General features: G+C 40.3%; 2 protein-coding genes across 8 annotated transcripts in view; both read right to left on the bottom strand.

The window, feature by feature from the left end:
• Window positions 1-13,412, bottom strand: part of LOC129176915 (MAGUK p55 subfamily member 3-like) — a 28,783-nt gene extending 15,371 nt beyond the window's left edge. For 2 of the 7 annotated variants that reach the window (XM_054767430.1, XM_054767432.1), the window contains exons 1-4: window positions 13,170-13,408; window positions 3,240-3,406; window positions 1,389-1,507; window positions 1,012-1,251 (exon numbers count right to left, since the gene is read on the bottom strand). In XM_054767430.1, the coding sequence (XP_054623405.1) occupies window positions 1,012-1,251; window positions 1,389-1,507; window positions 3,240-3,279 (399 nt within the window). In that variant the 5' untranslated portion in view covers window positions 3,280-3,406; window positions 13,170-13,408. Of the gene's footprint in view, window positions 1-1,011; window positions 1,252-1,388; window positions 1,508-3,239; window positions 3,407-13,169 lie in introns of all 7 variants that reach the window. The other 5 variants (XM_054767431.1, XM_054767433.1, XR_008569533.1 and 2 more) reach the window with 5 other exon arrangements.
• A 767-nt stretch (window positions 13,413-14,179) lies between these two features.
• The window catches only part of lrp2b (low density lipoprotein receptor-related protein 2b), a 47,283-nt gene continuing 34,918 nt past the window's right edge, over window positions 14,180-26,544 (bottom strand). The window contains exons 54-81 of the mRNA XM_054800933.1: window positions 26,262-26,485; window positions 25,437-25,614; window positions 25,157-25,353; window positions 23,503-23,748; window positions 23,312-23,437; window positions 23,113-23,232; window positions 22,911-23,027; window positions 22,061-22,177; window positions 21,812-21,949; window positions 21,606-21,728; window positions 20,769-20,897; window positions 20,567-20,698; window positions 20,216-20,341; window positions 19,997-20,140; window positions 19,758-19,923; window positions 19,554-19,682; window positions 18,700-18,920; window positions 18,440-18,622; window positions 17,690-17,809; window positions 17,518-17,605; window positions 17,392-17,456; window positions 17,116-17,308; window positions 16,364-16,427; window positions 16,156-16,278; window positions 16,005-16,079; window positions 15,815-15,889; window positions 14,586-14,642; window positions 14,180-14,363 (exon numbers count right to left, since the gene is read on the bottom strand). Of these exons, the coding sequence (XP_054656908.1) occupies window positions 14,337-14,363; window positions 14,586-14,642; window positions 15,815-15,889; window positions 16,005-16,079; window positions 16,156-16,278; window positions 16,364-16,427; window positions 17,116-17,308; window positions 17,392-17,456; window positions 17,518-17,605; window positions 17,690-17,809; window positions 18,440-18,622; window positions 18,700-18,920; window positions 19,554-19,682; window positions 19,758-19,923; window positions 19,997-20,140; window positions 20,216-20,341; window positions 20,567-20,698; window positions 20,769-20,897; window positions 21,606-21,728; window positions 21,812-21,949; window positions 22,061-22,177; window positions 22,911-23,027; window positions 23,113-23,232; window positions 23,312-23,437; window positions 23,503-23,748; window positions 25,157-25,353; window positions 25,437-25,614; window positions 26,262-26,485 (3,703 nt within the window). The 3' untranslated portion in view covers window positions 14,180-14,336. The remainder of the gene's footprint in view (window positions 14,364-14,585; window positions 14,643-15,814; window positions 15,890-16,004; window positions 16,080-16,155; window positions 16,279-16,363; window positions 16,428-17,115; window positions 17,309-17,391; window positions 17,457-17,517; window positions 17,606-17,689; window positions 17,810-18,439; window positions 18,623-18,699; window positions 18,921-19,553; window positions 19,683-19,757; window positions 19,924-19,996; window positions 20,141-20,215; window positions 20,342-20,566; window positions 20,699-20,768; window positions 20,898-21,605; window positions 21,729-21,811; window positions 21,950-22,060; window positions 22,178-22,910; window positions 23,028-23,112; window positions 23,233-23,311; window positions 23,438-23,502; window positions 23,749-25,156; window positions 25,354-25,436; window positions 25,615-26,261; window positions 26,486-26,544) is intronic.

The following is a 26,544-nucleotide window of genomic DNA, read 5'->3' as shown; positions in this document are numbered from 1 at the left end:
TACAGTAATCCCTCGTTTATCACAGTTAATTACTTCCAGACCTGATCATAAAAAGTGAGATTTGTTATTTATAAATGGAATATTTTCATAGTTAGAGCATAGAAAACCTATTTACAATCTTCTAAATAGGATTTTTAACATTATTAGAGCCCTCTAAACTAACACTCCTATACTCACTCGTATTACCCAATGTAGTATACTGTATATAATCAGTGAAAATAATCAATTTAAGACATAAATAAGACTTGTATTTATGTGTGTTGCAATAAATGAGGTCCGGACGTGTGGACAGGAAGTGACATTGGGGGTTCAGAGTTGAGTTTTAGCTGGATTACAGCCACAACAGTAGCCTGTGTTGTTATGGTGGTTATTATGTTATAATTAATGCCTGTTGTGAGATAATTCAAAAGTGAAATAAAAGCATGTTGTTCCAGTGATCAAGTCTAGTGAGTGGGTGTCTCACTGAACATTACTAGTGACACCTAATTACCATAGTAGAATACTACATTTCATCAACGTCTACTTAAATATAGGCAAAAACTAGGTAAAATATGCTTAAATATGCATACAAAAAACTAATAGGCAGTATTCAACTATGAAACAGCGTAAGTTATTCATATGTTTTATAAAACTGTGATGGAGTGAAGCTGCAAAATTCGAACCGCAATATGACGACGGACGACTATATATCCCGTAATAAACACACACACAAGTTATGTTTGTTGTCAGCTAATGAAAGCCGTTTGGCAAAGTTACCCTAACGATAGCTATCATCATTGAATGTATAACCTATTGTAAAAGAACAGAATGACTGCACATTGTTGGTCGCCTCACTGAAACTCCTTTTGTATAAGTGCATGCACACGTACTGTAATTAAAAATATTAACTGCATTACTTTAACTCGTTTCATGTTATTTCGGTTTGCTATACAGTGTGTGAGTACTTACTACGTACTCCTCTGGTACCCATAAGTGATGTTCCCCATGCAACATGAACAGTTGTTTGTGTACCTTAAGGTGAGGAGCACTCAATAGGAGTAGTAGCTCTTTTTCATCCTCCTCAAGTTGCCCATCCTTGAGCTCCTCTGTCAGCTGAGTAACACATGTTCTCATCAAAACACGAGAAAAAGTTGATATGAAGTGAGAATTTTGCAGATGGCAACCTGCACTTACATCCTCTGCCAGACAGGAGGCGCTGTGGAGCACCGGGGACGGGCTCTGCTTCTCATACTGCTTCAGTTTGTCATGGATCTAAACAAGCACAGAAGCAATTTGACAAATGTCTTTAAATGATGATAACTGATCATGTGACTTCCATGAGGACATTTAACATTGTCTGCATTAATGCAATGAGTGCAGAGTGGTGTCCATAGTAATACACACAGTACCTTCATGAGGTAGCCGAGGCTTTTCTCACTAAAGACACCTTTAAGGAAGACCAGGTCCTCCTTGTGGTTGGCATCAGGGTGAAGCTGAGAGGTGAGCAGGGCCAGGGTCTCATGTAGATCTATTACATGATATACAACGTGTGTGTTAATCAGTCTTTGGAGAAAAATGACAAAATGCCCCACATCTATCCGTTTAATAATATGTCGATTATTGTCCTTTGCATCTTACTGACAGTTGTGTGTCTAAATATATATATAAATAAGATTTTCCTTGATAAATCACTGGTTGTTTGGATCAGCAATATCAGTTAATTATATCATCCAGCAGACAAACATGGTGATATATGAGAACTGAAATTAAGTTTATAGGATTTACAGAAAGGGTGCAATAATTATTTAAACAAAAGAAGGCAGGTGCAACAATTTCGGCACCCCAACAGAAAAATTACATCAATATTTAGTAGATCCTCCTTTACAAAACATTTCCAGTCAGGTTTGATGGTTTCCAAGCATGGAGGCCCCCCTTTAACGCACACCACAGACTTTCAATATTATTCAGGCTTGGGGACTGAGATGGTCATCCATTCCAGAATGTTGTACTTGTTCCTCTGCATGAATGCCTTAGTAGAATTTGAGCAGTGTTTAGGGTCATTGTCTTGTTGAAGTACCCAGTCCCGGTCCAACTTCAACTTTGTCACTGATTGTAGAACATTGTTCGCAAGAATCTGCTAGCACTGACTGGAATCCATATGACCTACAAAATTAACAAGATTGCCAGTACCTGCACTGGCCATACAGCCCCACAGCATGATGGAACCACCACCAAATTTTACTGTGATAGCAAGTGTTTGTCTTGGAATGCTCTGTTCTTCATCCGGCATACATACCGTCCCTTATGTCCAAATAATTAAATTTTAGTTTCATCAGTCCACAGCACCTTATTCCAAAATGAAGCTGGCTTGTCCAAAGGTGCTTTAGCAAAACTCAAGCGACTCTGTTCGTGGCATGCGCACAGAAAAGGCTTCTTCCGCATTACTTTTCCATAGAGCATCCCCTTGTGCAAAGTGAGCTGCATAGTTGAACGATACACAGTGACACCATCTGCAGCAAGATCATGTAGGTCTTTGGAGCTGGTCTGTGGGTTGAGTTTGACTGTTCTCACCATCCTTCGCCTTTGATTATTTGAGATTTTTCTTGGCCTGCCACTCTGGGCCTTATCTAGAACTGTGCCTGTGGTCTTCCATTTCCTCTCTATGTTCCTCACAGTGGAAACTGACATTGAAATCTCTGATTTGTATCCTTCCCCTAAACCATGATGTTGAACAATCTTAGCATTCAGGTCATTTGACAGTTGTTTTGAGGCTCCCATGTTGCCACTCTTCAGAGAAGAGGCAAAGAGGAGAACAACTTGCAACTGGCCACCTTAAATACCCTTTCTCATGATTGGCTGCACCTGTGTATGTAGGTCAAGGGTCAATGAGCTTACCAAACACATATTGTGTTCCAACAATTAGTGCTAAAGGTATTCAAATCAATAAAAACAGGGGTGCCCAAATTTATGTACCTGCCTACTTTTATTTAAATTGCACACTTTCTGTAAATCCCACAAACTTCATTTCACTTCTCATATATCACTGTGTTTGTCTGCTATATGATATAATTAACTGAAATTGCTGATCCGAACAACCAGTGATTTATAAAAGGAAAATCTTGAACATTATCAGGGGTGGCCAAACTTTTTCATACCACTGTATGTATGTACTGTATGTACACATACAGTACATACACACACACGCACACACACCCACGCACGCCTACACACAGTATATATTTATCATGATGGGGTCGTACCGGTGTTTGTCGACACCACAGGCATGTTTCGGTGAGTCATTCAGAGGAGGCAAGTGGGTGCGGGGGGGCAGAACAGGGAAAGAGGGTAAGCCACACCCACTGTGAGGTCCCTCCAGTGATGCCTGACGCTCGTCGATGTCAGCCAAGGTGAAAAATGCCAGAAACAACTGAAAATAGTTTGATAAAAAATGCCAGAATTATTTTAACAGTTTTTTTTTTTACATTTCTGATTAAAAGCTGCTAATGTAAAGCTCCACGTCAACACTGACTGCTGTTAGAGAAACTCAAACTCGTTTCCATGGCAACGCCGTACCAACAACCCCTTCTTACAGCATAAATTATTATTTTTATTATGCATTGACTTTTTTGACGATAACGGATATGCCGATATTGTCCAACTCTCAATTTCCGATTCCGATATCAACCGATACCGATACGTACCACATATCTCCTGTCGTGGAAGGACTGGACTGGACTTATTACCTTATTGTGTATTATTATTGTGCATTATTGCACTACAAATTTGACATGATCAGTTCCGTATTTTATTTATTTATTCTTATTCTATTTTCTTATCGCTCATGTCTTGCCTTGGTTGTTTTATTTTGTAATGAAGTGATCAAGTTCATTATGACATTTTTGCAGAGCTGCTGGAAACGTAAATTTGAATATTTAAATGTGTTTGATTTAAGTGACAAACGTGCAAATAAAATTAAGAAATCAGGAAGGGGGCAAACACTTTTTCACACGACTGTATATCTCAGAAATTAATTTATCGCAGTCGGGTCTGGAACCCATTAACCGCTATAAACGAGGGACGACTGTACACATACTGTATTTCCAATTCTTCCCTGCACACTCAACCTCCTTTTACTCAGCCTTTTCCTTCGTTTCACTCTCTCTAATTAAAAGAGTGCTAAGCCCACAACACATCGCATTGACTCAATGATCTTGGTTCTCATCGGCCATATGGTGGTATTATCTCGCCTCCTCCATTTAAGATAACACTGGTGGAGATTTCACAAAGGTAGTGAACTAGTCAAGAAACAGAGCGCAACGTAGCATGTGCATATTTTACATGCTGCCACAATCAATCATCCTACTACGTAGTGTAGTACAGCACTCAATCTCCATGCACACTATCACACACGCACACACCACCTGTTTGCCAGACTCATTTTTCCATGGTACGGGTCTCTGGAGAGAGATGGAGGGGACAAGGTCGCCAATACACAGATCATTGCCATCTGCCCATCTGGGTGTGTCTGTGTGTGTGTATGCTCGCGTGCGCGCGCGCGTTTGTAGTTTACCCATTTTGGGCACACAGCGGCCAGTTAGGAGACACACACACACACACACACACACACACACACAAAAAGTGCTTTTAGTGGATCCTGGGGACATATTGTGCCATTCAGTTTTTTTTTTTATTTTGAAGTCATTTTGGCTGTGTTGAATGAATATAGATGAACCTTTCCAGAAGATAGTCATTTTTTAAGCAGTTTATAATTGTCATCTCTGTACCTTACATTACCCTAAAATGTCAACGCTACGCGAACACAAACGTTTTTTCCTTGTAACCAAAAAATACAGACCTGATCAAAGTCTTAAGACCAGTTGAAAAAAAGCCAGAATTTGCATTTTGCACATTTGGATCTTAATGAGGTTTTAAGCTACAATATGCAAAAGCAAGAAGGAGGAGTGAGACAAAAAACATTTGGAACTTGTAATTTAAAAAATAATTAAAAAAATGTTTATGATCTGATCAAAAGTTTAAGACCACAGGCTATAAAAGCCAAAATCTGCTCAAAATGTTCATTTTCTGTCAGGCATTCACACTGTCATGCCCTCCTGATGGCTAAAGATAAGAATCGTTCTCTATTTGAACGTGGTCGGATTGTCGAGCTGCATAAGCAAGGCCTCCCGCCTTTGATCGGGAGTGTATTTAAAACCACTGAAAATGATAAGTGCGTCTCTCTTAATGTTGGACAAAAGAGTGTATGTAAAAAATAAAATAACATTTAAAAAATGTGAAGGAATTATTTTAGAATATATATTTACAGCAGTTTTTGGGAAGCTGATATTTTTTGTCCATAGGGGACTATTGTGAGTTAATTTTAAGGTCCTTCATCACTGTGCATGTCTGCGTGTTTACAGGTATTACGGTATTACGGTATTACAGGTAGGGATGCTCCAATCGATCGGCCACCAAAGCTATTTAACAGCAGGTTGGACAAGTTTATGAGTAAGAATGAATTACTCGCGGACAGCCAATACGGACACAGAGCTAACATTTCAACCTCCATGGCACTGATCAAAATTACAGAGGAAATTACCAACGCTATAGACCACAGAAAGTGTGCAGCTGCAGTATTTATGGATCTGACAAAAGCTTTGGATACAATTAATCACACCATTCTTTTTTTTTTTTTTAACTTTATTTTTTTCCTTTTTCAAATTTTTTAACACTCAAAGAAAAGCAAACGGCGCACAAAGGGGCACTGTATTTTGTAATTTCCAATCCAAGCAACACGTCACAGTCATTGTCATGGTGTGGTTTTTTCTAGAAGTCTTTTCCTTGGTTTCAATCATCAGTGAACAGTGTCCATTTCGCCCACTTATCACAACATATGTCTTTTTTAGTTCTCAATCTGTATGTTAATTATTCCATGTCATATATTGTGTTCATAATACTGAACCAGTCGTCCAATGTCGGGGGTCTTGGATCAAGCCACTCCTTACAAATAGCCTTTTTCCATGCCACCAACATGATCTTCCCTTAACACAGATTTCCCCATCAAATGGCCCAGGTACAGTACCACACATGAAAAAGTCACATTTTAGCCTAAAATCTCCACCATAGTTTTACATATGGTCTCCCAAAAAGGAGTAATTTTTGGACGAAGCCAAAACACATGTGAATGTTTTCCATTAACTGCACCACACTGGCACCAACATGGTTGTGCAACTTCAAGGTATTTCTGTTTCATTTCTGGTGTAATAAAGAACCTATTTATATTCTTCCAGCAAGGTTCCCTCCAAACAGGAGAGAATGCTGTAGAGCTTTGAGTCACAATCATACATACAGTAACTATTCAGCTTCTGTGATGTTGATCTTGAGTTCTCCCATCTTTGTTTAATACACTCAGTGCTTCCCTTTCCATTAAATTCTGGTATGATGTGGACACTATCTTAGGGACTTTGATTTGTAGGAACATAACACCGTTTGAATAATTCATGTCTCTTTCTATGTATCTTGCTTTTTATTTCCCTCTCATAATAGTTTCTCAGTTGTAAGTACTGTATCTAAAATAGTCATGCTTACCCAAGTTGTGTGTTTGTTGTAGTTCTTGAAAGCTCATGAGTTTTATCTTATTTACTATTGTACACCATACGGTTCTACCCTTGGAAACCACTGTGCGAATGTCTTGTCCTGACAAAGTGCCTATCATAAGCTATCCATCGCAGGAGACAAAGGTCGTCCTCCAATTTAATTTTCGGTATTACATTGGACCACAATTGTAGTGTAAAGCGGGTCACACCATCCTTACCGTCACACCTGTGCCCTCCCCCCCATCCTACCATCTGCAATAATGCTTTGAGTTTCCCTTCCACCAATGGTCCGTTCCATTCTGACACGATGTTTACATCACACCAATACACTACCACTCATCTGTGCATCATGGAAGTATTCTCTAAGATTTGGTCGTCCCATGCCCCCCTTGTCCTTTTTCAGCTGCAATGTATCTAATTTAACTCTTGGCTTTTGATTATGCCACACAAATCTCAAGATCACTTTATTCCTGTATCTAAACTGCTTTTCTGGTAAATTAATTGATAGTGCTTGAAAGAAATAGAGAAGCCTCAGGAGTAGGTTCATCTTCACAGCCTCTATCCTAGAGCTAAAATCAAGTATAAGGACTTCCCATCTCCGAATATCATTTCTAATAACGTCATCAACCTTAGCATAATTGACATTGTATAGTTTGTCCAATTGTCGTGTTAAATTGACCCCAAGCTACATTTTTTTTGTGCGCCCCATTTTAGGTAGTATTTAAGTTGTATGCCCTTAGTTGGGTGGACAACGCATAATACGAGCAGAAAAGCCTGCGGGTTAAAGAAAGCTGTTTGCACAAAGCTATCTTTTTCACGAGACCGACTCCCAAAAAAGCAACCAAAGCCTCATTTAGAGCCATGCAACTCTTGAAGAAAAAGAAGGCCTTTTCAGACGGAGAGCTCGTCAAAGAAGCAATCATGCTAAATGCTAAAACAGCACTTGAAGACGAGAAATATGGAACCGATGTAATGTCCACTCTCTCTGGTGTTCAACTGGGGGCAAGCACATTGGTAAGAAGAATGTCGGCAATATTTTACGTGATTTATTATTTTTCAGACATGGTGCAATGTAATTCATGTTTTGTGAAAAAATGTTAGTGGCTAGACCAGTCCAGGGTGTACCCTGCCTCTTGCGCGAAGTCAGCTGGGATAGGCTCCAGCATACCCGTGACCCTAGTGAGGATAAGCGCCATAGAAGATGGATGGATATTAGTGGCTTGTGAAAATGGGACATTGTGATTTCCTAAAACTGCTGTAGAAGTCCATCCATCCATCCATTTTCTATACCGCTTCATCCTCATTAGGGTCGCGGGGGCATGCTGGAGCCTATCCCAGCTGACTTCGGGCGACAGGCGGGGTACACCCTGGACTGGTCGCCAGACAATCGCAGGGCACATATAGACAAACAACCATTCACACTCACATTCATACCTATGGACAATTTAGAGTCGCCAATTAATCTCAACTGCATGTTTTTGAAATGTGGGAGGAAGCCGGAGTGCCCGGAGAAAACCCACGCGCACACGGGGAGAACATGCAAACTCCACACAGAAATGCCCAGGGGAGAATCGAACCCAGAGAAAATGTAGAAATAAATTGTAGCGTATTGATTATCTGTTTCTTTTCTTATTAAATCATTGTTAATATTGATTGTGAGAAGTCATTAACATGATCAGTGTCTTCATATAGAGTAATATTATCAATTATTATTAATAACATATAGTTAAAGGTAAATTGAGCTAATTGGCTATTTCAGAAGTGTGTGTCAAACTGGTAGCCTTTCCCACTAAGCGGTACCCAAAAAGTAATTCTCGGTTTCAAAAAGGTTGATGACCTCCGGGCTACACCAATCCATGCCAGGATGTTTGATCACTTCCTTACCAAACGTATCTCTGTTCGACTATTCTTGCATCTTTGTTTACACGCTTTGCTGTCACTGGCTGTACTTTACATTGGCGGCAGTTTAGCTGGCTAGCTAGCTAGAGTTATCTGCCTAGCTTCTGGTCTTCAGACGCCAAAAGTGCCTTTTTACCACAGTGATATTTAGCTTTTAAAACAAATTAGCAATGTGGTTAGTTCGGAGCTCGTTTTTGTCCTACAGGAAAGCCACAAGTGGATATCACGTTCAGACAATGGCCACCCTGTGTGAGTGGAGATTTTATTGTACAATTGAAATGTTACCAGTCATAAACAAAACACAAAGTTGACAGCTCTAATAGTGATGACAGACATACCGGCAACCTGGACACTGAATTTATTCACTTTTAAATTGAGCAGGACAGATTTCTAGTTAATAAAGATATTTGTGTATTATCATCTTATTCTTATTCTAAAAAATAATTATTGAACAGGTTATTTCCCATATATTTGTATTACTCAAAAACATGCATCAAATTAAATTCAATTAAATTGGTGTCAAATAGTACAAAAATAGTTTCACACAAATAAAAGGCAAAAAGAAAAAAGACGTTTATTTTATAATAATTAACAATTTGTCAGGAGCCCTTGGAATTGGCTAACGGCACCCCTGGCCAATGGCACTCATCATAAATAAATTGAAAAATGTACAGTTAATTCATGTGATCAGTATCGGCCAATCTTACTTATGGATGATCGGCATCAGAATCTGCAGCATAAAACCCTGATTGGAACATCACTAATTACAGGTATTGTGGGGATCTAAACCAGTATGCACATTTTGAGGGGTTTACAGTTGTATTAGTTGTTGTATTACTGTAATAATAGTAGTAATGGTGACATGGTTTATTCTAATATACATTTACAGATTAAGCCTTTGCTCTTGTTCCAGTGAGGGAGGAAAAACAGATGCGAGTGGACATCCAATCTATGAAGCATTGACATGCAAACATAAATCATTTTTGCAGGGCCCAACATTTTATTCCCGCAAAAGCTTTCGCTCTCTAGTCTGCAGATTTGCAGACATTTTTGATGATGCACAATTAGAAGTGCTGGAAATAAAAGAGGAGAATGTAGTGCAGAGGAGATCAGGAAACCAGAAGCCCCTTAAGAGGCTTACAAGAGGAACAAGGTTTCCAAACACCTTCATCATCACACCCCACTGTGACACAGCAGGATGGATGGTCAGGCCAAGCACAAGTGGTAGGGTTGAGTGTGTATTTGGGGAAGGCAGTTTGCAATTTCACAGTCAAGGGTTCTGACTCAGTGCCAGTCTGCTTGGTATTTGGCCAAGCATTAGAAGCTTTTGACTGGTCAAACGCACTCTGAGCTTGTTATTATGTGTGTAAACGCATGGAAAAACAGGAGGAGGGCTGCAAAACAACCTCTTACTAAATCAAGTTGTTTCTTTCACTTCCATTATGGATGTTGCCCTCTCAGATGTTCTAAGAGGGCAACATAATATCAAATAATGTTCACCCTTCAAAGGTCCTTAAAATTCACTTACACACAAATAAAAAGTCAGCTTCATTCAATCAATCTTTTATAACTACTTCTGCCTGAAATCTACATACCAAATATTTAGGAGTGTAACGATTCTTGGATGTATCAATTTATATACCTGTGATCCAACTACATCGATCTGTGTTCAGCAAGTTGTCATTCCGGACAACATATATCAATCTAACATTGTCTAAAAGGTAACCAATCGATTGCATCGATACTAGGAAATAAAGCATTGGATTTAAGCACAGTAGGCTTTATATGGATGTGTGTTTTTTAGCACCTTTAATGATAAAGACGTTAAACGTTACTCGATTCAGTCTGCCTGTGACATCATCGCCACACGCCAGCAGACAACAAAACATAGAATGGCGGATGGCAGAGAACAAGCTGGTGAGCAAGAAATAATTAAGCCACCATTGCGGTCCAGTGTGTGGAAACACTTTGGCTTTTGTAAAGCGGGAGATGTTCCAAATAAGTCGCTCACTGTTTGTAGGATATGTAAAGGTCAAGTACAATACCACGGCAACATGACAAATCTCTCCAACCACCTACTAAGGCGCCATGGGATTTCACACAATCAGGCACCTCTCATTCCCGCTGAAGACATGCGACCCTATAGTGTGGTTGAAAATCCTGGGTTCTGTGAAAAGATTCAAACATTGGAGCTACGGTACCAGATACCGTGCCGACCACACTTCTCAGAAAATGTTATCCCTGCATTGTACAAAAGCACTAAGAATGATGTGAAGCTGTAGCTCTCTCAAGCTGAACGAGGAGAGATAATGACAGATGGCGGCTGGACGTCATGCTCAAATCAAGGGTATGTGACAATTACCTCTCACCACATTGATATTAATATTGTATTATTTCTATGTTGAAAAACCTAAGCAGACGTAGCAGGTAAACCTACTGTTGAAATGTTGGTTGCACTTACTGTACTTTTACTGAAAATGTATTGAATATTGAAAATGAGAGCAGAAAAGGTTAACCTGTTAATTCAACCTGAAGTGTTGCACTTTATTCAAATAAAATGTGAATGCATTTGCCATTAATTGTTGTTTACTTGTTTGTTTATATCCATCATTAATTTATACCTGATTCCCTTAAAAAAAAAAAAAAAACAAAGAACAGGAATCTAGGAAACTTCACCTGCGCTGTCCAGTCCCCAGGTATTTAAGACACACTGGTTGAATTTTTTGGGAAAAAAGTTACTGAATCGATTTAAAGTTAATGAACCATTTTGTATCGTATCGTTCTAAATGAACCAATATCGTCCTTGAATCGTATCGGCAACCACAAATTATGATACAAATCAAAACATTATCAAAACGAATCCTTACACCCCTACAAATATTAATTCAATTTTGGGGATTTTTTACCCTTAAAAAGGCCAGTATGTTTCCATAAATCCAATGTTTTTGTAAATCAGAAAAGCAAAGCTGAAGTGAAAGCACACATACATCTTTTACATATACAGTACCTCGTTCCAAACACAAATAGACACTGAACTTGTATCACTAGCAAGGCACCCTTTCAGAAAACGGTAAAATATGTGAAATTTGATTCGAAAGAGAAAAAATAGTGCCATCCAGTGGACAAAAACAAAACTGCATGGGTTCATGTTCAGATAAATGCGTGGGAAAAATGGCGTTTCAGTGGTTTTCCTTGGGCCATTTTTGGCCACGCGCAATGTTCCCTCTACGCTGCGCGCGTGCGCAATCGCGCACTGCTCTTGAGTTCTCTGCGCACCGTAAAACCATGCTACGCACAAAATACAATCCAACCTGAACTGTAAATCAAATAAACACATAATTTATTGTGGAACATTTAGCAATGCAACGCAGTGAGTGACAGGGAACAACAAAAAGTGGTAAGATGATGAGCACCGTCCAGCTAATGAGAAGATCCTCTTTGCAGATATTTATTTCCACAGCCAATGAATTCATTAACAGCGCGTTACGTAGTCCATGCTATTGTTTCACAAGTTAGCATATAGCTAATGCTGCTTGCTAACCCTGTATTATAGCGAAACAAATGGGCAGTACAACAGCGACTCACCAAGCCAAGGTAAAAAAAAAAAAAGCGGTTCTTTTAAGGTGGACTTGTTGTCGGAGAGGCTCCAGTATACCCGCGCGATCTTACAAGTGAGGATAAGCGGCATAGAAAAACAGATAGCTGTCAGTGTATGTGCAAACAGAAGAACAACATGTGAAATTTTTTGAATGAGAAAGGGCTGCTTTATAAAACATGCTGCAAAGCCAAAGTACCAAGCCAGTTTTCCGAGTGAAAAGTGTGGACTGAATGTGTGGCGTAACTGTGCATGTTTTACTGCTACTTTTTTTTTTTAGACAAAAGTAAACATACACAACAAACATGGAATCAATTTAAAGCAATTATTCAGGATAAAATAGTGCCACAACAGACTGCTTTAAAACAGAAAGTCAAATTAAAGTAAATGAAAGTATACCTAATTAACAATATAAATGGTAAACAAGAAAATAAATTCAAAAATCTATCAAATTTTTTCTACAATATTCAGATGGTAAATTGTATGAGACCATGGTTTATTTTGTCTGAGGTACAGAATAAAGAAAGCTACATTGTGGAATTCTCCTTGCCATCTGTTTGAAACCACTCATACAAAATATGACAGAATGGAAGTTGTCAGGCTTTGAACAGGTGCAATACTACAGAGTGCAAGTCTGACGCCGCTCACAGAGCTCCAAGGAATGCTCAAGTCGTTTTTGTGTATGCTGAGATTCTTGGAAAATTAGGGGGAACATTGGTCACCAGGAACAACTGTGTCCGTTTTTCTGTAGCGTTGTCATTTTAAGCTAATTTAAGGAACAAAGATGAATTCTAAAAATGTTTTAAAATCAATATCCACCTATATTCACTCAACACAATCAAAATGACTTGAAAATAAAAAGTGAATAGCATTTAGAGTAATCTGCCGTTTCTTCTAATTAAGGCTATAATGTGCTGAATTCGCAAAGTATAGTAGTAATATTAATACTTTATATAATAGTTTAAGCAGTTTCTGACCATTAAATGTACATTAGTTATTATATTACGTACAACGCATTTCATTCATCCGAGGATTAGCTTAACTATGGGTGTAAATAAACAGGTGTGTTGTCTTTGGAGCGACGCCATACAGAGCTACCTTACCTTGTTCGAAGCTTCTTTACTTCTTTCTCCTTCGTCTCTGAGCCCTTTTGTGTCCCTCTTCTTCACTCTCTCTTCGCTCACCGACACACATGAGCTTTTATTTCTCTTCCTTTTCCTCCTCCCTTCTCATCACAATTATCATCATCATAGACCCTCCTGTCATGGCCGGTGTCGCCATTCTCCATTCGAGGATGCATTCAAGTACAACTCGTACTTTCCAGGACAGTCCGACTCGCGCACACATTCATTCACGTTCATGCGCACAGACGGTACAATGACGGCACATACAGAATGACGGTATGTTGCTTTTTTTGAATGGTTAAAAGTGGCTATTTTTTCATTTGACAAAGCGTAAGTATAAAAAGGCATTTTTAGACAATTAAAAAAAATGCTTAACCAGGTTTGAAACAAAAGTGAGTTCAAATCATTTCTATTTCCGCCTGTGCTTGAAAGCATCAACATGTACGCTTGCTACAAGCCAGTTAAGTACCTCTCAAATCCAGCCAGTTTTTTTTCTGTTCCACAAACGCATATTTTGTACTGCAGAGGGAACAATAATTATAAAAACATATAATTTTTTAAATATATATGACTGTATTTTAGATTATTGTGATCCCCAAGAGGAAAATAATTTTTTGTCAGATAGCGCATCATTGGTAATTTCATTACTGTTATTGATTTTACTTTTATAAATGTGCATGTATGAGTCTATATATGATTTTTGTCAGTCAAAACTTTTTTTTTTTTTTTAATTTTGTATTTTCGTATTATAGGTTTTTCCAGGAGCGGAAAGTTCAGAAGGTTTCTTGGACCTCCTGCCCCAGGAATCTAAAGTTTGGCTATTTTGTTGGGTCCGGACGCTGCCACGTCCACTTTTTGGGCCCAGGCGGACAAAAAAATTATGATAAAAAAGTTTTTATCGGGAGCAAAGGACTGTTATTGACACACAGACTGCATGTTTTGTTCAATCAAATGAAGCTGAGTATTACAAGAGTTGAAATTACATGGAATCAAAATGTACACAAGGTTCATTCACTAGAAAACAGGTTGTAATGCAAAAAATGTATTACATTGCAATCATACCATACACATGACTTATTTGACACATTTTGCTGATTTGTTATTTATAAATAAAGCAGAGGTGGAAACAAGCGTGTTGATACCATGTTAGATGTTGGAATCATCTGTGGGAGTCTGCAATTAGAGAAGTTAAAGAAATATCAGTATACTAGATATTTTTACAGACTTTTTCTTTTTTTCCTAGGCCAAGGCTGTACTCTTCCACATCGTTTTTGTGTAATTCAACCACAAAACTAACAGATAGCAATGAAAACACTCGACAGATGTCATAAACTATACCCAAAAGTTGAGCATGATTATCTTTATCTTTGCTTTGAACTTAAATGATAAACTTACAGTGTACACTGGGTTTTTGAAAGACACACATCCCTCATCCCCGATGGGTTCAAATCTCTGTAAAGAAATCAAATCACATAAAAAGCTGCACACAAAAACAAAAGTGCCAGTAGGTGTGTCCAAACTGCGGCACAGGGCTATTCATGGCAGACATTTTGTTTTTTTTATTGGTCCACCAATTGTAAATATAAAATTAAACTTTACAAAAGGAGGATTAAGGAAAATAAAAACAAAACATTAAGTCAAATACAGTTGATACATGCTGAGATGGAAGCTTGTTGTTTAGCTATATTGATTTGGTTAGCATAGCTTCACCTACACTCTGATGGTTTAGGCATGGACAGCCCCCTTGCCTTTGAGGCTTTAAAGCAGGGGTGTCCAAATGTTTTCTATCAAGGGCCATATGCAATAGGGAAAAAAAGGAATCAAATCCAGCGTAAGTATGCTAAAAAAATATATCCTGCATCTCAGCTTTGTGTGTACTATTGTACTATTATTAGTAGGGATGTCCAATATTGGCTTTTTGCCAAAAACCAACATGTCAATATTGTCCAACTCTCAATTTCCGATTTCAACCGATTCTGATATGTCTAACATTACATATCTCCTGTCGTGGAGGGACTGAACTGGACTTATTACCTTACTGTGTATTATTATTATTTATTATGTATTATTGCGCTACAAATTTGACATGATCTGTTCCGTATTTATTTATTTATTTATTTATTTATTTATTCATTCTTATTCTATTTTCTTATTTTTATTATCTTTCATGTCTTGCCTTGGTTGTTTTATTTTGTGATTAAGTTCATTATGACAACTTTGCAGAGCTGCTGGAAATGTGAATGAATAAAGTATCTACTTTTTTTCCCCCTGATATTGTCCAACTCTCAATTACCAATATGTGTACCATATCTCCTGTTGTTAAATGCCTTTCAAGCAGCTCTGTTTGTTTATTCAAGCACATTTTTACGTGCCATTAGAGCGATGTCCCACATTGGTGTGATTCCCTGTCTACTCACTGATATCGAGGCGGCAGAGCTTAATATGGCTAAGATGAAAGTAAAATTTAAATTTTTCCTTGCTACATTTACGCTTTTTCACAAATGTTTACAAATTGTTGAATTGTATTTTTAGAATGTTTTGCACTTTGGACACCCCTGCTACAAATGATTTTCCCAGCTATTGACCGGAACGTAACAATTTTCTGTAGGTGTTTCTGTGGTTACCTGTGTGCTAGAAGGTTGTGAAGTGATGTCGGCATTTTCAGTGTCGGAGCTGTATGCCGGGTTTTCAAAGGCCTCCTGCCAATGTCAGTAAAAAGAGTTCATTTCAGGACTCGGAAATTAAATAGCAGTAGACTGCAAATCCTCACGGCTCTCAAGCTGAAGGGAAATTGGTGGTGAACATTAGAAGCACCTTTTTGGCAGATGCAGGTTTGCTCATTCTTGTGGGTTCCTCCTCCTCCACATACAATGGATTGGTGATACTCTTCTGCACAAATATGACATAAAAATAAACAAGAAAATATAAGACACTGCAATCTTGGCTGCAGTGTCGCTGTATTGACCTCGGTGCTTCCATTTGGTGCAACTGTGGTTGGCATGCTCCTACTAAGAGCTAGTTTTTCAGCCTCATAGGATGGATTCTCAAAACTCTTCTGCTCCGTCTCCACCAAGGACATACATGGAACCTGGCAACAGAAAGTAGGCGAACGTCAAACAAGATCCAGAGACAGTGACAGCTTGTTTTGTTTTTTTCTTTCCATTTTTACCTACCGCATCTGCATTCAACCTTGGTTCAGGGTCTTCTAGTCTTGACAGGTCTGAAGATTGATTTTTTCTGAACAATAGTAAATATTAGAAAAATAAATTTCAAGGCTCAGCTGTAATTATAATAAGTTTATCAGTTCATTTAATATGTAAAACAGTAAGGAAGTCCAGAAAAAAGCACACAATACTCCAGAAAACAGTAAACTAGTTAGTTAGAAGCTTGAATAAATGTAATTTTTACCAATTTACCATTCGCTTTAAAAAAAAACCCCAACAACGTAGAACATAATTACAAACAATATAGAACATAAGCAATGTTGATAAATCATGTCAGTGACCCTTTAACATGCCTATTTTAATAGTAATGATCAGTAATCAGTAATAATAATAAAACATTTTATTCAATTAGGGTACAATAAATTATGTTTATTTATATTTAAAATGGGAAAAAAATCAATACAAAATGTGTTATTATATTATGATAAAATAACATGCATAGGGTAATAGAAAATGTATAAAACTGTACACAGCATAAGTTCTTACAAAAATATTAAAAACGTGTAACTTTCCTGATTGATAAATATTTTTTAAATAAATGTAAGACAACATTTAATGTTGTAAGACAAGATTTATCAGAATTAAAAAAAGGATTTTAAATGTTTCTACTTTGTAACTAGAATATATCAATAATAACAATAATAATATTAATAACAATAATTGCATTGATTACAGTGATGTAACGTAATTGTGCATCTCACCTGAAGAGGCTGGGCATGGATGGCAGAGATGGCAGAGATGGCATAGATGGCATAGGAGGCATGGAGGGCATGGAGGGCATGGAGGGCAGGTTGTCCCGTAGCCTCTCCAGCAGGTTGGACTTCTTCCTGGCAGCATAAACCAGAGCGACGAGTAGAAGCAAGATGACCACCGTCACTCCGATGGCGATGCCGACTGCAGACATAATGGAGGACACGTGGAGGCTGAGTACAAATAAATACAAATTGAGTAGCAATGTTGCATTTCTGTCCATGTACTTGATGATGCCACCACGTCGTATATGCTTGTCTGGCAGTACTCTCCCTTCCATTCTGGAGGACACCTGAGACACAAATGCTGTGTTACTTTTAACACACCATCCTAATCGGACATTTTCTACGTACTTGCAGAGGGCCTGGTTGTCATCAAAGTAGCAAGTGCCGCCATTTTGACACTGGCATGGTGGAGGCATGGTGGGTTGTGGGTCAAATCCTAAAAAAATATGTTCACTCATTGGCTCTTCATGCAACAATATTTAAAGGATTTCACGCAAAGGTGTATTCTAGTATGACATACCTGCATCACACTGTGTCTTACTTCCAGCAACGAATTCGGTGCCCTCGGGACAGGCGCAGGAGTAGCCCCCCGGACGCAGTAGACACAGGTGGCTGCACGTTCCTTTACATGGGTTCTTCACTGCAGACACATCTTTTATATGCAAACTATACACCACCACAACCATAGGTTTTGTTTTTTTTACAGAAGTAATTTTTCTGTGTTGCAGCTAAAATGAAGAAAGTAAAAAAAAATTGGAGATATGCTTATGAAAAGTAAACACATTTTTATTTAATTATTGATTAAATATATGAAGTATTGTTCTTTTTACTTTTTTTTGTTACAAATTATTATCTAAATGATATACAACTTTTAAGATGTAATTGGTTATCCTAATATAAAATTATTAATAATTATTATTATTAATAATATACTGTATAATCAAAAATATTTCTTCAAATCCAATATTTATAACATAATGATAGCAGTAACAACAATATTATTGCTATCATTATGTTATAAATACTGGTTATGAATTACTGCTAAATGATTAATTTGTAATATCTATACATACACTAGAAAGTGTGTCCAAACTTCTGACTGGTGTAGTGTATGTAGTAAAAATAATAGGATGTCATGTGGTTTATGAAAGTTCGTCTAACAACATGGTCAGCCAGATGAGGTACTATTATAGGATGAAGGCTGAAAATGTGTCATTTACAGGTGACCACTGGGCGTTAACGTTGATTCAAATACTACGAATAATCTTACTGTTGATGGAGTTGTATCTCTGCTGCTGGTACACAGACACCTGGGTCAGCCAGGGTCCAACTGTCAGCAGCTTGGTCTTGGTACCCCTGCCGAACTTGTCCTGCCGGAACACCTCGCCTTTGCTCTGCGTGCTCCAGTAAACATGGTCCTCAAACACATTCACACTGAAGGGCCTCCTCACGTCTACAGACAGAATCCCAACAGAATCAGCAAGAATAATACAGTTGCAGATGTCATTTTGTGCAGTTGTATGTCCTCACCTATGTAGACTGCAGTTCTGCGATCTTCTCCAGAAGGCAGAACCGACTCAATGCGGCTCTCTTTGGAGTCTGACCAGTAGATTCTGTCGTTATTAGCAAAGTCAATGGAGAGACCGGTGGGCCAACCCAGGTTTTCCACCGCGAGAATCTTCCTTTCTTGACCGTCCAGCCAAGAACATTCAATCTTGGCTACTTCCCCACGGTCGCACCAGTACAACATCCTGCAAAAACATTTAGTCCTTTGTTTGTCCATAGAAGACCAAACTGTCATGTGGATGTGTGTTGTGCTCAAAATGCTTTTCAATGTAATACATATAGGCTTAAATCATTATAGAATTGGTCAGCGACTCATGGGCAATTAATTGCTAAGAGCCGCCCGTGTCCATTTTACCGACAATTGCTGGTCAGTCACCTAAATGTTCATCCATCCACCTTCTATGCTGCTTGTGCTCACTAGAGTCACGTGTATGCTGGAGCCTATCCCAGCTGACTTTGGGCGAGAGGCGGGGTACACCCTGGACTGGTCGTCAGTCAATCGCAGGGCACATTTAGACAAACAACCATTCACACTCACATTCATTTCCCTGAATGTGTGTATTAAATTTTTTGTTGATTCGGCTAAACACTCTAAAGTTACAGTGGCTGTTTTGTAAGAGATGTGTGAGAAATTTCAAGTGAATCTGACTTTTGGGGTTTAATAACAGTGCCACCAAGTGCTGTATTTGTCAGAAAAACAATAGCACAGGCAACACAGTAGGGGTGCATGTTTTGACACGTTCACCCTCCGTGCAATGGTTCAGGAATAGAAGAGCTACACAAACAAATAGTCATGATGGTATCCTTGCTGGTCTTACCCCAGTCGTGGGTTGACTGCCACAGCAGACGGCTCGCCCAGATCAGTCTTGACCAAGTGCTTCCTGTAGCGTCCATCCAACATGGCCACCTCTAACCTCTTCAGCCTGGAGTCGGCCCAGTACAGGTTCCTAAGAGTGACAAACAAAAGTGCTTGCTAAGCGCAAAAAGTGAAACATCAGCCTCACTTAAGTTCCAAAGCTCACCTGCCCACCCAGTCCACAGCAATGCCATTTGGTCTTGTGATGTACTTAATCCCGAGGTCAACAGCGGCCCCAATGTTGTTGCTGCCATCGTCCAGTGACGGTATATAAGCTCTCTTAATGGCGCCTGGGGCAGAGCCCTTGCTGGACACAGTGAAGTAGACCATACCTGATGGAAAACATTAGCTAAGTTGAATTCTGCGAGTTTTCTCCTGGGCTTTTTCGCTTGAAATGACACTCACTGAATCCGGTGTTATTGTGATCCCAGTCGTAGTCCACTGCCTCGATGCGCTCTGCCTCCTGGAGGAAGTCGTGGTAGGCCTGTGTCTGAAGGTTGAACCTCCGGATTCGAATGTTCTCTGGTAGAAGAAGCAAGGGAGTGGAGCCTAGAAGGAAGAAATACAAGAGGGGGAGTGATATCAGTAGATATTGATTAGAATTGACTGTAAGATTCCTCTCACCTTCGGCCTCGCACATGTCGCCGTTGCCAACTTTGCGATAGCCGGGAGCGCACTCGCAGTCGTAGCTGCCTTTGGTGTTCTTACAGAGCTGAGGGCAGGTGCCAAACACCTCGCACTCATTGATGTCTACAGAGGCAAGGAGAAGTTGGAAAGACAAGGGAAGTCGTAGAAAAACTGCAAACTCAAGCTAGTCCACTGGTTGCTTCAGTTCAGTATGATCCACACATTTTTTGGCATTGTGAAGCAGAGCATGATGCCCTCCCATGTCAGCTTTGTTTGTTCTGTGCAAAAGGCACCTAATGGCAGATCTTCTGTTACTTGGTTCTGTGTCATTCAAGCATATGTGCGTACCCAGGCAATTGTAGGTGTTGTCCGGGTCCACCATGTATCCGGGCCTGCAGGAGCAGATGAAACCGGTGCCGTTCAAATTGATGCATTCATGTTGGCAAACCTTTTCCTCACAATTGCGATCATGGCCGAAATCTGGAGATAAGCCACAAGATCCAGTATTATGGACCAGTCCAACCAACCGCAACATTCTTGTGGAACTTACTGCAGCCCAACTCATCGGTGCGATCTCCGCAGTTGTCATTGTGGTCGCATACATAGGGCAGAGGCACACAGTGTCCATTGGTGCATTTAAACTGGTCCAGTGTGCAGGGGGGCAGGGTGGGCTGGCGGCCTGTAAAGGACAGGATCTTGAGTTTGCAGCTATCAGTCTGCAAACTACGAGCAACATCCATGCAATACACATAATTCTTTCTTCCATCCAAATCCAATGCCCACCACTATTTAATCTCCACTCAGATTTAATATAATTTGTTCTGATTGCTGCTAAAGCTCATTCCATAAAATGTTCATATCTCTTGTACTTTTTGCTGTACGGCTTTGTTGTGTCCGGCCGCAGACACTGATGCCATTTTTGTCATTTCCCATTTCCCATGGCCTTAGAGGGCAAAGGTCAGGAGGTATTAGTGGTGCTCAGACTAATCTTTGGTGAGGCCGCAACCTGCTGATAAGTAGTGCGTTAGCTTGAACTTGAATTTATCACATATACGCTTATGGGACTATACAAAATATTAATCATCCGTATAAGAACAATACATTCAGGCGAGTGTGTATGTATTTATTTATGTTCAACTCTATTTGCCCTTTTCTGTCAATACAGTATATACACAGGTTTTTTTTGGGATATCCCTATTCTTATGTATACTGTATTGTTGCTATCCACTTGTGAGTGCAAAAACAAAATTTGAATCAATTAAACTATTAATTTAAATGTATTATTTGTACTTTTTAAAAATATTTTGGACATGTAATTAATAAAATGTAATTATCTGCAAAAAAATATATAAATGTGTTTGATATGTTAGTGCTAATTGTGACATACATAGTTCCTCCTTCTCGTCACTGCCATCGCCACAGTCGTCCTTCTGGTTGCACAGCAGGCCGGAGTAGACACAGTAGCCGTTGGCACAGCGGAATCTAGAGGGCATCTCACAGGTGATGTTCACTGTTACAAAAAGACACACAAAAGCTGTTTTTAATAGCTTCTCATTGATTGTGTTTGCTATTCTATGGACTGTAAAATCTCACGGCATAAAGCCAGCTGCTCATCAGAGCGGTCGCCGCAGTCGTCATTGCCGTCACACACCCAGTTTGGGGACAGACACAGATGGTTGGCGCACTCAAATTGCCACTGTGGGCACCAACGGCCTCCTGGGTAACGAGTGGCTGAGAGGGCGATAGACATAATTCAAACAATCACAATACAAATTGCGTACCAAAAAATGATCAGACTTTACTTCACTGTATAACAATTGCTTTATTTTTTTGTTTACTTACGGCAGCTGGTCTCGTCTGATAGATCCTGACAGTCAGGACGGCCGTCGCACTGCAGCACAGACGGGATGCAATGACCCGAGTCACACTGAAACAAGCCTGGACGACATGTCTGCAACTCTGCAAGTGCGTTAGCATACAATTTGTGAACAAAAATATTGTGACACCTGGCCTTTAAACCTAATAAATATAGATGTATGCACCTAGTTTAGCCAAATCACAAAATGTGGTGCACAACCTGAGGGCCCTGACAAGAACATCTGTCAAATTTGAGCAAGATTGGCCAACATGGCCGCCATCAAGCAAAACGTGGGACTTAGCAGCTAATTGTCCATAAGTCATTGAGCATTTGTGTAATGATTATACAACTTTAAGGATATCTGTGTAACAGGTATGCTAGCATGTCTTCCAAAGCCTTTTAACAACAACCCATGTGAAAAAAATTAAACATTAATCCCACTGATAATGAAAAATACTGAAAAATAACTTTGAATAATAAACAGAGTCATTGGAAATAAGCCAGGAAAGTCGTAGTAAAGTCCATAGGTATGAATGTGTGTATATGTGCCCTGTGACTGGCTGGCGAACAGTCCTGGGTGTACTCCGCCAAGTTAGCTGGGATAGGCTCCAGCATATCCCCACGACCCTATCAGGATAAGCAGCATAGAAAATGGATGGATGGATGGAAGCCGTACTAAAGCAGTGATGTGATGATGATGGCAAATGTAAATGGAGTGTAGGCCAGCAGGGTACACAAGACTAATTAATTCAGATGTCTCACTTCTTTTTACCCTACAGTCTATGCGTTTTTATGCTCTGATTAGGAGTAAAAAGGGTGCAAACGACTGCTCACCACAGTCTCGCTCATCTGAGTTGTCCCCACAGTCATTGTCATGGTCGCACACCCACTTCCCGGGGATGCACTGTGCGTTGTCACATCGGAACTCGCTCTCTGTGCAAGGCCTGGGCTCTAGAAACACACAGTTACAGTCATTTTTTGTAAAAACAAACAACATAAAATAATGTGTGGGTGAAATGGTGGAAATGTGGCGCACGGCAGTCTCTCTCGTCCGAGCCGTCGCCGCAGTCGTTGCTTCCATCACACTTCCAGCGAATGGGGACACAGCGGTGGTTGTCGCAACGGAAATCGCCCTGAGGGTCACAAGTCACCTCCTCTGTTGGAAAGATATAAAGGGTACTAAATGGAGCTTCATGGCAGTTAAACAAGCATGTTAGTGTGGTTGCAGTACTGACCGCAGCCTTGCTCGTCGCTGTTGTCAATGCAGTCGTTGGTGCCATCACATCTTGCCCATTGAGGAATGCAGCGGTAGTTTGTTTTGCAGGAGAACTCCGTTTCGTCGCACTTGTAGTCTGGACCCACTGGGAGGGGGAGATAAGAAGGGTGATGGGAGGTTGGCGAAAGCAGCGAGGTGCGCGTCACTCACTGCAGGTTTCATAAGGCTCGTCGGATCCGTCGCCACAGTCGTCCTGCGCGTCGCACACGTAGCTGGATGGCAAACAGTTGCCATTGGCACATTGGAAGTGGCCCGGTTGGCAGGTTCTCTGGGCGCAAGTTTCCGCCTCCTCGTCGCTGCCGTCAGAGCAGTCGTTGGAGCCATCGCAGTGCCACGACATGGGGATGCACATCTTGTTCTTGCACTGGAACTGGTTGTCCTCGCATCGATGGTCACCTAAAGCGATAGTGTCAATTTGACAACTTCATCTTTTAACTTTAACAATGATTATTCTGAGTATATTGCACAACACAGCAGCACCAGAACCAATGCTGTCATAGCGGTAACTGAAATCAAATTCTGGCTTCCTTAAACTCAACAGTGGAAAAAACAGAAATCCTTCTGGTCGGTTCTAAATCTACACTATCCAAAGTTGACAGTTTCTCCCTCAACATCAACAACAGCATGGGTTCCCCCTCCCTGGAGTCTGGGTGCCATCCTTGATAGCTGGCTGTCATTCATTTCCCACATCAATAACACTACCCGGGCTGAATACTTCCATCTACACAACATCAATCGCCTAAGCCCCTCCCTCAGCCCCCATACTACCTCTATTCTTGCAGCCTGGTCACTTCCTGTATTGATGCAACTCTCTCCTCGTCGGCCTCCCTCACAGATCCCTCCATAAGCTTCAAATGGTTCAGTATTCAGCTGCCCGCATCATCACCAGAACCCCTTCTTTTCATCACATCACCCCATCCTGCAGCACATCCATTTGCTCCCTGTCACATCTAGAATTGAATTCAAAATCCTTCTGTATACATTCAAGGCCATCCACAAGCTCACCCTCCACCTCTCTGATCTCAACATTGCCACCTTCTCTCGCTCCCTCAGATCCTCCTTTTTATTTTATGTGTGCGTTGCTTTTAACTGGGTCAATGTACAGTGTCCTTGGATTCCTTGAAAGGCGCTTACAAATAAAATGCATTATTATTATTAAGGAGCAAACTGCTCAGCCAGCATTAATTGCGCTGATGAGTACGTTGTAAACAAAAATACTGAAACAAACATTTTAAAGTGCATGCAGATAAAGCAGCTGGATAGACATTATCAGTTTCTCAATAATATTTCAAAACAAAACAAAGCAAAAACATTTATGTCCCCCACTGTAGAAAAAACAGAAAATAATTGAGAATCACTGGTGATTTTATGGTTGCTTTTTTCATATGATATAGCCAATAGCAGGGGTGCAACAAGGAATTCTGGGCCCCATGAAAAAAATAAATCATGTTGGGCTTTTTATTTTTTAATAATTTCCAATTTTCTGCGCCCCCTGGCAGTCAGGAAAACCTTGGAATTGTCCTAACTTTTCCCCCATATACGGCACCCCTGGCCAATAGCACTCATCATAAATACATTTTTAAAAGTACACTTCATCTATGTGATCGGTATCGAACGATTCCACTCATGGATGGTCGGTATCGGAATCGGCAGCATAAAACCCTGATCGGAGCATCCCTACTAATTAGAGATGCTGGTGGTTATTTGCTTTTGTAGACCACACATAATAAGAGACTCTGCGGTTAATTGGAGCATTTATGGTACATAAAAAAACAAATACAAGTTAATGTGTGAGTGGACATACTGCAGAGAGCGGCGTCCTCATCAGAACCATCGGGACAGTCTGGATGGGCGTCGCAGATGAAGCCAGGATAGGTGCAGTTTCCGTCTTTACATTGGAAGCGGCCAATGGGACAATATCGGGGTGGGCAGGTCTGAGGTTCATCTGAGCCGTCTCCGCAGTCTGATTGGCCGTCACACTTCCACCATATCGGAATACACCTGTTGATAAAAGACTTGAATGGATGAATTATGTATTATAACAAGGTCTTTTACTACTACACTACCAAGGACTGTTTTCAGACCTCTCATTGTCCCCACAGCGGAACTCGGTGCTGGAGCAGTCGGCAACACACTGGATCTTGAATCCCACAGAAATGCCAATAAAGTTATCCGGACACTCACACGTGGCCCTCTGACCACCCGGCGCAATCAGACACAGATGACTGCAGGTCAGAGTGTGGGACGAGCATGGGTTCTCACCTGCGAAGCATGACGTAGATTATGAGCTGCTCCAGGTCCAGGTCAGAGAAAACAAAACATCATACTGTCTCTGACCCTTGCCTCGATGACCTAGTGTCACGTATTAGTGACAAAAAAAGAAGAAGAAAAAAAAAGCACTCTTCGCTACACATCTTAAAACGTAGCCTGGAGCCAACTATTTGTCAGAAGTTTGATCATTTGCTTTTCTTCAGCGAATAGGCTAACCTAGCATGATGTTTCTGTTTAAATATGAGTGTAATAGCTCACAGAGCTATAGTATTGCTACCATTTGTGTCCTCCTGTCCCATTCCTTAATGTTACGTTTATGTATGCGAAATATGGCATCTATTACATCGGAGAAGTGCAGAATGACACAGTATATGTAAAAAGTGGCTAACGTGCACAGCAGCACTTCTTGGGGACACAATCTGTCAGACACAGGCGTGGACAAATATAGCTAATTAGCATTAAAGCTGCAGACACACAAATAGGCGTTGATATAGGCGTGTACAAAAAGCGATTTAAAACTGTCAAGGCTAGATTTAGGACAACACACTTATTTTACATTGATGAAAAATAGTATAAGATCTCAATGCAATTGCCCAACTATACTATTGTAAGGTATGTACAAATTCAAAGTGTCTTACTTCGTGGTTGCCTGTAGGGGTGGACCACATGAAGGTCATAAGGTCGGTGTGTGTTGTTGCCCATGACCATCCGGCCTTCACCGGTGTATTTGTGAGCCTTTTCCAGGTTGTGTGTGTTCCAATCTGTCCAGTACACCCAGTCCTCAAAAAGGGACACTGCAAAAACATGTGGCAATGAGCCAGCAATGGCTCGGTGTCGGTTCTTGCCATCCATGTCTGCAAAGCTGCAAAGGGTGGATAGAGTGATGGATCAGATGTATGCACTAAGAATCAGACAGCAAGT

The sequence above is a fragment of the Dunckerocampus dactyliophorus genome, chromosome 2 (assembly GCF_027744805.1).
Source record: "Dunckerocampus dactyliophorus isolate RoL2022-P2 chromosome 2, RoL_Ddac_1.1, whole genome shotgun sequence".
In the NCBI taxonomy this organism is placed as follows: domain Eukaryota; kingdom Metazoa; phylum Chordata; class Actinopteri; order Syngnathiformes; family Syngnathidae; genus Dunckerocampus; species Dunckerocampus dactyliophorus.
This window is presented reverse-complemented; position numbering and strand designations above follow the sequence as displayed.